The sequence below is a fragment of the Chrysochloris asiatica genome, unplaced genomic scaffold (assembly GCF_000296735.1).
Source record: "Chrysochloris asiatica unplaced genomic scaffold, ChrAsi1.0 scaffold00280, whole genome shotgun sequence".
Classification (NCBI taxonomy): domain Eukaryota; kingdom Metazoa; phylum Chordata; class Mammalia; order Afrosoricida; family Chrysochloridae; genus Chrysochloris; species Chrysochloris asiatica.
In genome coordinates, this window is record NW_006408798.1 from 1,469,348 (window position 1) to 1,480,923 (window position 11,576).

At 40.4% G+C, this 11,576-nt stretch overlaps 1 protein-coding gene across 1 annotated transcript in view; it reads right to left on the minus strand.

Moving 5' to 3' along the window:
* Nucleotides 1-11,576, minus strand: part of STK32A (serine/threonine kinase 32A) — a 165,230-nt gene that overhangs the window by 143,638 nt on the left and 10,016 nt on the right. Inside the window, exons 4-5 of the mRNA XM_006874502.1 lie at nucleotides 9,364-9,419; nucleotides 7,812-7,963 (exon numbers count right to left, since the gene is read on the minus strand). Coding sequence (XP_006874564.1) covers nucleotides 7,812-7,930 — 119 coding nt within the window. The 5' untranslated portion in view covers nucleotides 7,931-7,963; nucleotides 9,364-9,419. The remainder of the gene's footprint in view (nucleotides 1-7,811; nucleotides 7,964-9,363; nucleotides 9,420-11,576) is intronic.

The following is an 11,576-nucleotide window of genomic DNA, read 5'->3' on the forward strand; positions in this document are numbered from 1 at the left end:
TTCTCCCGCGGAGCGGCTGGTAGTTTCGAACCGCTGACCTTAAGGTTCGCAGCCCGATTCGTAACCACTACGCTACCAGAGCTCCTTATATATATATATATACACACACACACACACACACACACACACACACATATGTATAATTTAAATTCAGAACAAACAGACTTTCTAATGCCCACGTCAGCTCAAACTCAGGTGTATTTTTTTAATGCAATCCTCTGGCCATGGCGGTAGAGACAACAATCTATTTCACGGAGGGTTTCTACGCTGTTGCTTGTTTAAACTCATTTATTACGTTCCCATATGTGAGGTGCTTTTATATATGCATGTTCTTAACTTACTTTCAAAGGAGTGTCTTTTGACATGAGTATTGCTATGATCTCCAATTTACAAATAAAAGAAAAATGAGTATATCATGTAACTTGCTTGATCCACACAGTGTTGGAACAGTATCCAAGGTCTGCTCTAAAGCTTGAGTGAGCATGATTGTATGAGAGTGTGTTCCAGACTGTGCAAAAGGTGGCAGTGGCATGATGGAGACAGGAGCAACTTACCAGAAGACCTTGTCCTAGGACTGACTCACTTCATTCATTTAATCACTCAAAAGATACTTATGGAGACTTGACTGTATGTCAAGCACATTGGTAAATGCTGGAGAATGAGGCAGTGAACCAAAGTGACAAACATGTCTGCCCTTGTAAAGTATTGTATTCTTATGGGGTACAAAGGACAATAAAACACATTTTGTTTTCCTTTGCATATGCCTTAAGGGAACTTAACAAGATGTCAGCAGGGGATGGTATAGTGTGGCAGAATGAGCACGGGCTGTGAAGGCAGGGTTCTGGGTTTGAACCTTGATTAGCAAGTGTGTGACTAGAGAAATTGCTTAATCTCTTTGTGCCTCTATTTCTTCATCAAAACCAAATAATAATCCCTATGAACCAAAGTTGTGAGGATGAATAAATAAGTCATAAAACCCAAGAAATCCTGTTTAGTACTGTAGGATAAGCACTGGATTGCTAACTACAAACCTACCTACTGTGCCTCAGAAACCCTATATGGGTTGCTATAAATTGGAAATGACTTGAGCACACCTAACAACAAACCCAAAGTAATACTGCTTGATTAATATGGCAGCTGTTATTATTGAAAGAGGCCTTGGTTGCACTATGAGTTAAGCATTTGGCTGCTGACCATTAGGGTTGTAGTTCAAACCCACCAGCTACTCAGTGGGAGACGGAGAAGGCTGGCTACTCCCATAAAGATTTGCAGTCTCAGAAAACCCTATGAAGCGGTTCTACTCGGTCCTATAGGGTCTCTCTAAGTAGGAAGTGACACAATGGTAGTGGGTTGATTACTATTGATGCAGTGGCCCTGAAGCTCAAGTATGATCCCTTGAACACTGCTTCTCAGAGGCACAGATGAGGGGAATTGCTTCTATGGGACACATTGATTAGGTTGTATTCACCTGTCTGCCCAGATCCCTTTTTATGCTCTCAGTACAGCTGGTCCTTGCCACTTAAAACTGAAAATTGTCTCCTAATTTCCTGAGGCCCCAGGTGGATTCTTTCTGTTCACAGGGACAAAGGGCACCTAAGGAGAGAAGAGAGAGAAGAGTCCAAGTTGTCTGCAGCTTCAGGCTTAATCTCAATTAACAATAGCCACCTGGGGAACCAGCTGTGCTGGGAATAACTGGGACTGATTTGTTTTCGGGCTGCAGGTTGCCAGGGCTTTGTTAACAGCCCAGAGGGAGGGACTTGCAGGAAGATTGTATTTACTTTTCCTGGATGCCAGCCCTGTCTGGCAGCCTTTGATTTACAGCATGGCCTACATCCGAAGAAGACTTTCTGAGTGGGGTCAGGCCTGCAGAGGCTGGTCAAGTTGGATTTTGATTCAGAAAGCTCTTCCATCTTCAGTACTGCTTGGCCTCAGGCTAGTTAACATCTTCCCCTTCAACCTTTTGAGACAGACACACACACAACTTTAATATTTAGTCTTGTCAAGCACTTCTCACAGTTTACATATTCATATCGGTCTCTCATACTTGATGATAAAGGCAGATCAGGAGCTCTGCCTGCACTTGCTCACCACTGTTACCCCTCCTTCATCCCATAACCCAGGGTCATCGAATCCATTCTGACACTCAGAACGGACAGAGCAGAACTGTCCCCCTACAGTTTTCAAAACTGTACATCTTTTCAGCAGACTGGCACATCTTTCTCCCTCCGAGTGGTTGGTGGGTTGGAACAACTGGCCTTTGGATCTTTATTATAACTAGGATTGCCAGATTTAGCAAAAAGAAATACAAGCTTGTCAGTTGCCAATTTAATTTGAAATATGAATAATTTTCAATGATCTTCCTGACTTCAGTGTAAAAACTACATGAAAAATAGACAGTTTGTTTTCCCCTCAGTCTGATAGCCAGAATACTGGACCCGTCATATCCTCAGCTGTTAGAGGCATTTTGAGCAGGGATGAGAGGATACCTGAAGCAATATTATGAGGCCCACCAAGTATATCAGTAGAATACACAAAGGGAACAGGAGGTAAAAGAAAGTGTGGCTGTTATTAATCACACAGTAACAAACTCAGCTCCTTTAGGGATGTAAAGATAAATCAACAGTTACACCTGAAAAATAAAAATCTTGATAATATATTCTGAACTTTTTTTTTTTTTTTTTGCTGCTTGATTTGTAGAATGTAGGTAGGAAAACAAAAGCAAAGTGCATAACATAGTTCTTATAGAGAATTAGTTGAAGACCCCCTTCTTTATCCCTCTCTCCACCTCCCTGGCTTCCCCTTCTCTCCTCCTCCATTTCACACCCCCTTTCTTTCCTCTTTCCCCTCTCAATTGTAGTGGGTTTATGTGCTGGGTACTAGACATAGCACTTTATCACATTCTACTGATACAAAACCAACACTGTAAATTGGACACAGGAACCTTATCTTGTGTCTTAGAATAATAGTGTAAATTACTCACAATCACACTGCAAAAAGCATTGCAAGATGCTTATTAGTTGTAGAAGTAGTTACTTGGAGCTCTGGTAGCATAGTGGTTACAAATCGGGCTGCGAACCTTAAGGTCAGCGGTTCGAAACTACCAGCCGCTCCGCGGGAGAAAGATGAGGCTTTCTACTCCCATAAAGATTTACACCCTCGGAAACCCTGTACAGGGTCGCTATGGGTCGGAATCGACTCGATGGCACTTAACAACAACAACAACATGGTAACTAGGGCAGAAAGAATATATTAGAAGGAAAAATATTTTCTAAATATTGCTTTTTGAAGGTTTGAAAGGCAAAAGGATTTCAGCTTCACTTCTGGTAAAGCTCCCTCCCAGTTTCCAGTACTGACTGTGATGCTGAAATCTTTGGGGGTTGTCTCTCTCTTCCCCTCTTCCATCACTGCTAATGGTTCTCAGTGTTCAGGTGTAGACTATACATCCAGTCCACCCCTCACCCCCCAGGTCTATGTGTATGGGAAACATCTTGTTTTCTGAAATGACACCAAGTTAGCCAACAGCAAAGAGGCTAAACTTTGGCCAGTGTAAAACCTTACAACATCCCACCCTCCCTGCCTCTACTCCCACCCCCACTTTTTTTTTTTTTTTTAAATAGGAATAGAATGAAACCAACTTTCTCTACTTAGCAATGGGTGATAAGCATGAAAAGGCAAAACTGCTATGTCTTTTTGAAGGCTTCCTGGTTTTACAAGTAGAAAATTAGTTGGTTGAACTTTTAAGGGAAAAAAAATATAACTTTGAACAAAGGGAGGCTGTGAAGTGACAGCACCTTGTCACTCCCAAAGTGGAGAGAGAACAGAAGAGGCAATTTGATGATTGCTAAGGATGGAGGAGAGTTGAGCTGCATCCATTTTAACTCTTTAAATGACAGCATTTTGAATAGAGCTCTCTAAAATCCTGATTAAATTACTGAGCCTGAGTCAAAATTAGACTCAGCCACGTTGGAGTAATGCATAAACTATAATAGACCTATTTTCCAACCCAGAACCATCTTCTTTTCAACTGTGGCACTGAAACTGTGAGCAAATTATACATTAAATGAACGGTGTTAATTAAAGATAGATGGAGAAGGAGTTTTATACACTGGTTTCTTCAGAGATGTCCGTAAACAACAGTGAGATCTCTATTATTTTTCTATTATGTCTCTGAATACAGCCTTTTCCTTCTTTGTTTTGCTAATAAGACTACTTAGTATGGATATTTAGCCTAAAGTCATAATGAATTCGCTCTAAGAACTGGCTCTTAACACAATGTTGTTGTTGTTATGTGCCAGTGGAGTCAGTTCCGACTCATATGGACCCTGCATATGAGGCTGTAAATTTTTACTGGCGCAGAAAACCTCATCTTTCTGTCACAGAACAGCTGGTAGTTTTGAACTGCTGACCATGAGATTAGCAGCCTGATTCTGTAACTACAAAGGTACCAGAGCTCCTTTCTTAACACAATGTTGTTGTTGTTGTGAAGTGCCATGGTGGAGTCAGTTCCAACTCATAGCGACCCTGTACAGGGTTTCTGAGGCTGTAAATCTTTATGGGAGCAGAACGCCTCATCTTTCTTCTGCGGAACAGCTGGTAGTTTAGAACTGGTGACCTTGTGGTTCACAGCCTGATTCGTAACTACTACACTACCAGAGCTCCTTTTCTTAACTCTGTATTAAAATTTAAAGCAAAATAGAGGAGACCCATTAAAGGCTTCCATATACAAAAGATCAGGAGGTAAAAGTTGTTTCTTAGCCATCTTCTAATCCTTGCATTGAGTACTGGTGTGGCGCTGTGGATTAATGTCTCAGACTGCAAAGTCGTTTGAACTGCAAGGTTGGTGGTTCAGGCTCACCAGCTGCTCCTTGGAAACCCTATAAAGGGTCACTACGGGTCAGAATCGACTTGGCACTTAACAACAATAACAACCATCCTTGTATTAAGGTAATTGCTTTCAGAAAGGCTCACAGTCATTTATTGACTAGCCATTGACATAAGTTAGTTCCAGTTCTGTTCAAATCCATTACATCAGAAAGTCAACACCTTCCCCCTTTTCAGGAGTCCTGGTTGCACAGTGGTTAAGCATTCAGATGGTAACCAAAGGGTTGTCAGTTTGACACCACCATAGTCTGTTTTCATAAAGATTAGAGAAATAGATTGTTGCCATGGAGTAGGAGTCAACTTCAACCTTATGTACAAAAGAACAAAACATTGCCCCAGTCCTGAATCATCTCCACAAACACCAGCAAGTTTGAGTCTATTTATCTACATGGTATTTGCACTGTAAGGAGCCCTGGTATGTAGTGGATTGTGAGCTGGCTTGCTAACTACAAGATATTAGGTAGTTAGAACAGGACAAGAAGCAGGTCTCAAGTCAATGACAGGAAACAAGCCAACCTCAACAATAAGGACTTTTCTGAAAAGAGGGGTTGGGGAGCAAAAAGAAAGGAAGTTAGCTAAGGGGGTAGGGGACTCCTGGTTTGGCACTAGACTGTGCACCACAGGATCGGCAGTTCAAACCTACCAACTGCTCCTCAGAAACCCTATACAGGTTGTTATAAGTTAGAACTGACTTGAAGGCACTTAACAACAATAACAAGGTGGTAGGAGAGAGAAGAAACTATTATAAGCAGAAATAAAGTTAGTTCAGACGGGTAGGTCAGAGGGGTAGGTAAGGAAAATAAAGTTAGTTGATGATAGGTTGAAACCCGAGGAAGCAGGATTCAAAGAAAGGTCTGTGAACTATTTGCACAAGCATTCCTAGCCCACTCTCCTGACATGGGGGTATACAAAGAAGAAGCCAGATTGTACTGCGGTACCGCCTCTTTTCTTTCCGCAAGGTGGAAGAATGTCTTTTATAATAAACCTGTCATTCATTTCCCTAAACCTCTACCTTGCTAACTTCTTTTGCCTGGAATGTGTTATACATTTCTTAATTCTTTGGCAAGAGAGTTAACACTGTTCCAAGGATGACATTTTAAAAGTGGTAAGGTCAGTAGTTTGAATCTATCATCAGTTCCACAGGATAAAGATGAGACTTTCTGTTCCTGTAAAGATTTACAGCCTTAGAAACCCTATACAGCATCACTATGTGTCACTGGCACACAACCACCATCCACTGAGGGTCTTCCTCACCCTCATTGGCCTGCTACTGCACCAGACGCGATTGCCACCTTATGATGACGTGTCTTAACCAAGCAAGTCTGACAGTGTTCTGTTGAAAAGTAATCCACAAGGTTTTTGTTAGCTAATTTTCAAAAGTAGATTATCAAGTCTTTCTTCCAATTCTGTGTCAGTCCTGAAGTTCTGCCAAAACTTGTCTACCATGGGTGACTGGTATTTGAAATACTGGCATAGCTTCTGGTATCATGGCAACTTCCAAGTCACCACAGTAGAAGAAACTGGCAGCTGGTGGCCATAAGGATTATGTATTGCCTTAGAAACCCTATGGGGTCAGTCTACTTTGTGTTATACGGTCCTTATTAGTCAGAGTTGACTTGACGGTATTGTATTTTTGTTTTATTTTGTTCTGTCCCTTTTTTGGCTACTTAAGAAACATGCTGGGAATAAAAACCTTAGTTTTACAATTATTTTAAAGGCAATGGAATTGCACTGTGTACAAATTCTAGAGATGAACCTCATGTGACCCTGAAAAGCCATACATACGTTGTGCCCCAAACCTTTCTTTAACAGTTAATGGGAAGAAGTATCTAATAAATGACACCCACCCACCCATTGTCTTAAGTCAATTTTGACTCATAATAGTACTAATGTTGTTGTTGTTAAGTGCCGTCGAGTCGATTCTGACCCATAGTGACCCTGTATAGGGTTTCCAAGGAGCAGCTGGTGAGTTTGAACCGCTGACCTTGCAATTCAAACAGCTTTGCTGTCTGACGCATTAACCCACAGCACCACACTAGGACTCCAATGGTACTAATGTGTTGTTACCATGGAGTTGGTTCTGACTCATAGAGATCCTGCACAGGATTTCCAAGGCTGCAAATCTTTACAGAACCTCATCTTTCTCCTGTGGAACAGCTGGTAGTTTCAAACTGCCAACCTTGAGGTTAGCAGCCCAATTTGTAACCACTATGCTACCAGAACTCCTCAACGATACTAATAGTGTTCCCAAAATTGTAAATTTGTATGGGAGCAGACAGATTTCTTCCACAGATCATCTGGTGGGCTTGAAACACTGACTTTGTGATCACCAGTCCAATGCCAACCTCACAGCACCACCACTCCTTTAATGACTGTTGTTGTTAAGAACCTTCCAGTTGATTCTGACTCATAGCAACCCAGTATTGAATTTCTGAGGAGCAGCTGGTGGGTTTGAACCACCAAACTTTAGATTAACAGTTCACTTCTTAACCTACAGCACTCACCAGTACTCCTAATGCATGATTGTTGTTGTTAAGTAATGTAGAGTCAGTTTCAACTCATAGTTACCCCATATAGGGTTTCCAAGGTGAGACTGAACTGCTGACTTTGAGGTTTTCAAGGTAAGACTGAGCTGCTGACATGGAGGTTTGAATCAACTTTGCAGTCCAGCGCATTAACCCACAGCACCATAAGACATTCAAATTCAGTTTTTATGAGTCAATTTAAATACAATACCTTAACAACAATATTGGGCTCAAGGACAAAAGGCACTGTTACTACTAAACTAAGTAGTACTTATTGGTAAAAATAAATGCTGAGAAGAATAAAAACCCTCGGAACACCTAGAAATCAAGAGCTGTGTAAGTAGAAGTACTTGATGGTGAAGGTGGGGAGGTGGGACAGGAGAATCTCTCTTTGAAATCACTTACCACAAGTTAACCAGGAAAGGATGCTCCAAACCCTGCATGATCTGAAGTTCCTTGAAGACATTCCTCACTTCATTGCGCTCCACACACTTTTGTTTGTTCATGTACTTCATTGCATACATCTTCTTGGTGTCATTCTTCTGTACAATGCAGACCTGATGGTGCAAATCAGCATGAGAATATGGATAGGGAAATGACATGAGAGATCAAGACTTGCTCTTTGACATGATTTAGGTGTCTTAACACTTGTAAATTCTCTGATGTTAGAGTGGCCACTCAGCTCTGATTTAAGAGTCAAATTTTCATTCTGATACTCTGCACCAAATCAACTCAAAGAAGTTTGTCTGTTGTTTTTGCTGTTGTTTTACAGAGAAAATTTTGGAGAAAATAGCCCCTCCCAGTAAAAAATGACACCCACTGTTTTGGTGTCAGTATCTGAAATGGGCATGGCTAATATATTCACCTGATCAATAATTATGCAAAGAATTTCTGTTTATAGCCATGGGTGATAGACCACAAAAGAACTTAAAGTAGTGTGGACACTTGAAACATCATGTGTTTTTGAAACTGTAGAGGCCCATTTGATACCTGACAAAATGGAGAGACAGCAGGTGTTTTTAAAATACAAGTTCAACATGGAATATGAAATAGCATTCCCTCTTAAAGCATGTCCCTGTGGAGAGATCAATATACAGCTTCTCAAGTTAGAGGATTCTTACAAAAAGTCAGACTGAATATATTTTTTCATGGTAGGTGTTTGAAGATGAAAGGATGATATGACTAGGGAAAAAGAAATAAAGACTTCTTCCACACATGAATAAAAGTAACAATTATGCTGGTCAGATGACCGGAGATAAACCTTAATCATACAATTTGAAAACGAATTCTGAAACATTATTCTCTAGAATAGAGAAAAACATCTAAAACTCTAATGAGAGTGAACAGATTTGACTTAAGTGCAAATTTGCAAATTTGAGAATAGTCTATGTTCATTGTATAGCTTCCAGTCACACGCTTGCCTCAAATTTTGGTGAAACTTTTATAAACTTAAATACATCTCTGAATTCCCTCCTTATGTTTTCCAAAATTCTATAGTCTGAGAATTCTATTGAATGCTCTCTTCAACTATTGAATGCTCTCTTCCCTGAGCTAGACAACCTTTATTGTTGTTATGTGCTGTTGAGTGAGTTCCAACTCATAGTGACCCTATATAGAGTTTCCACAGAGCAGATGGTGAACTTGAACCACCAGTCTTGAGGTTCAAACTGAGTTTGAAGTCCAGCACATTAGCCCACAGCACTGCACTAGGATGCCAGCTACAACCCTACTAGTAACTCCTGCTAAATGCTGAGAGGGCGCGAGACTCTAAAGAGCTTATAACAGGATTTGACATAGGCAGGAGATTCATCTTTGAGCACAGATGATAATATAGAGATCTATCCATACTGGGGATCTACTTTTCTATTATTTAAAATTGCCATAAAAATATATATAACACACTTGCCTGTTCAATGTTTTTCACATGTACAATTTATTTAATTATTTTGTTTCTCACCTTTCCAAAACTGCCTTTCCCAATGGCTCGCAAAATTTCAAAGTGGTCAAAGTTAACTGTAAAACAAACAAAAAGAACACTGTGATTGTCAATTTCTCTGTAGAAACTAATAAACAATAAATAAAGATTGAGTTAAGCTAAAGAACCTTGTTTAAAACAGAATTGTTGTTGTTGTTGTTAGGTGCCATCGAGTCGGTATGACTCATAGCCACCCTATGCACAACAGAATGAAACACTGCCCGGTCCTGGGCCAGCCTCACTACTGTTGCCACACTTGTGTCCATCGATGCTGTCACTTGGCCAATCCATCTCGTTGGGGGTCTCCCTCTTTTTCTCTGACCCTCCACCTTACCAAACATGATACCCTTCTGCAGTGACTGGTTCCTCCTGACAATATGTCCGAAGGATGAGAGATGAAGTTTGGCCATCCTAGCCTCCAAGAAGCATTCTGGGTACACTTCTTCCAAAATGGATCTATTGGTTCTTTTGGCAGTCCATGGCACTTTCAATATTCTCCTCCAACACCACAACTCAAAAACATCAATTCTTCTACTGTCTTTCTTATTCACTGTGCAGCTTTCACATGCATATGATGTTACTGAACATAGCATTCTAGACCACCTTAAAATACCATTTCATTCAATAAAGATTTATTGAACACAGCAACAATAGAAAATAATGCATTAATCATAATGCTTCATGTAGTAAAACACAGAAGCTCTGTGTTTATGGAATATATAGTCTCAGTGAGGCTACAGAAACAGATTCTTGTGGATTAATTAGTCACAGAGATAAATGGAAAATTACCATCCCTGTTAAATGTTGAGAGGGCGGGGAACTCTGATGAGCTTGTAACAGGATTTGATATAGACAGGAGATTCAAGTCTGAGCATAGTTGGTGATATAGAGACCAAGACCTATCCCTACTGAAGGGAGCTGTGGTAGCATAGTTGTTATGAGTTGGGCTACCAACCTCAAGGTTAGCAGTTTGAAACTACCAGCAGTTCCGTGGGAGAAATATGAGGTTTTCTGCTCTCCTCGGAAACCTTGTGCAGGGTCACTATGAGTCAGAACTGACTCCACGGTACTTCACAACACAATAACATCCCTACTGAGGATCTATTTTTCCATTAAAAAAAAAATTGCTGTAAAAACATATATAACACATTTGCCCATTCAATGTTTTTCACATAAACAATTTAGTGATTCCACACTAATCATGTGTAACCATCACCAATTTGTTGCTAAATTTTTCACCCCCAAACATAAATTCGCTATGGGTTGGAACTGACTTAACAGCACTTCACAACAACAAACAGAAATTCAATGAATGTTTCGCAAACAATTACCCCCTTTTACTCCTCCCTCCCAACCCTGGTAACTTCTAACAAACTTTAGTTTCTATTCATTTGCTTATTCTATATATTCTATATATTTCATACGAGCTAGATCATATAATATTTGTCCTTTTGTAATTGCCTTACTTTGCTTAGTATAATGTTTTCAAGGTTCATCCATGTCAGAGCACATATCTGGATTTCATTTTCTATATGGTGGCAAAAGAAGCTCCGATAGTGTAGTGGTTACGAGTTGGGCTGCTGATCTCATGGTCAGCAGTTGTAAACTACCAGCAGTTCCATGGGAGAAAGATGAGGCTTTCTACTCTTGTAAAGATTTACTGCCTCAGAAACCCTGTACAGGTTCGCTATAAGAGGCAACCAACTCCACGGCACATAACCACCACATAACCACCATATATATGGTGGCATACTATGTCATATTTCTAAGTCCATTAATCTGCTGGTGAACATTTTCATTGTAAATCGTGCTACAATGACTAGTGTGTGTGTGTGTGTTTGCATCATGGCTTTCAAACCTCTTGGATATTTAGGAGTGGAATTGGATCAATTAAACAGAGGTAGTCCTCTGTTTTACTTTTTGAGGAACTACCACATTGTTTTCCAACTGAGTGGGAGTGACGTGGTACCCCATTGTGGTTTTGGTTGGCATTTCCCTAAGAACCAATAATATCGAACCATTCTTCACATGTCTGTTGGCTATTTGCACATCTTCTTTGGTGAAATGGACACTCAAGTTTGTGGCCCTTTTTTGTTTTGTTTTGTTATTTATCTTTATGTTAAGGTGTTGTTGTTGTTGTTGTTAAGTGCCATCGAGTCGGGTCCGACCCATAGCGACCCTGTACAGGGTTTCCG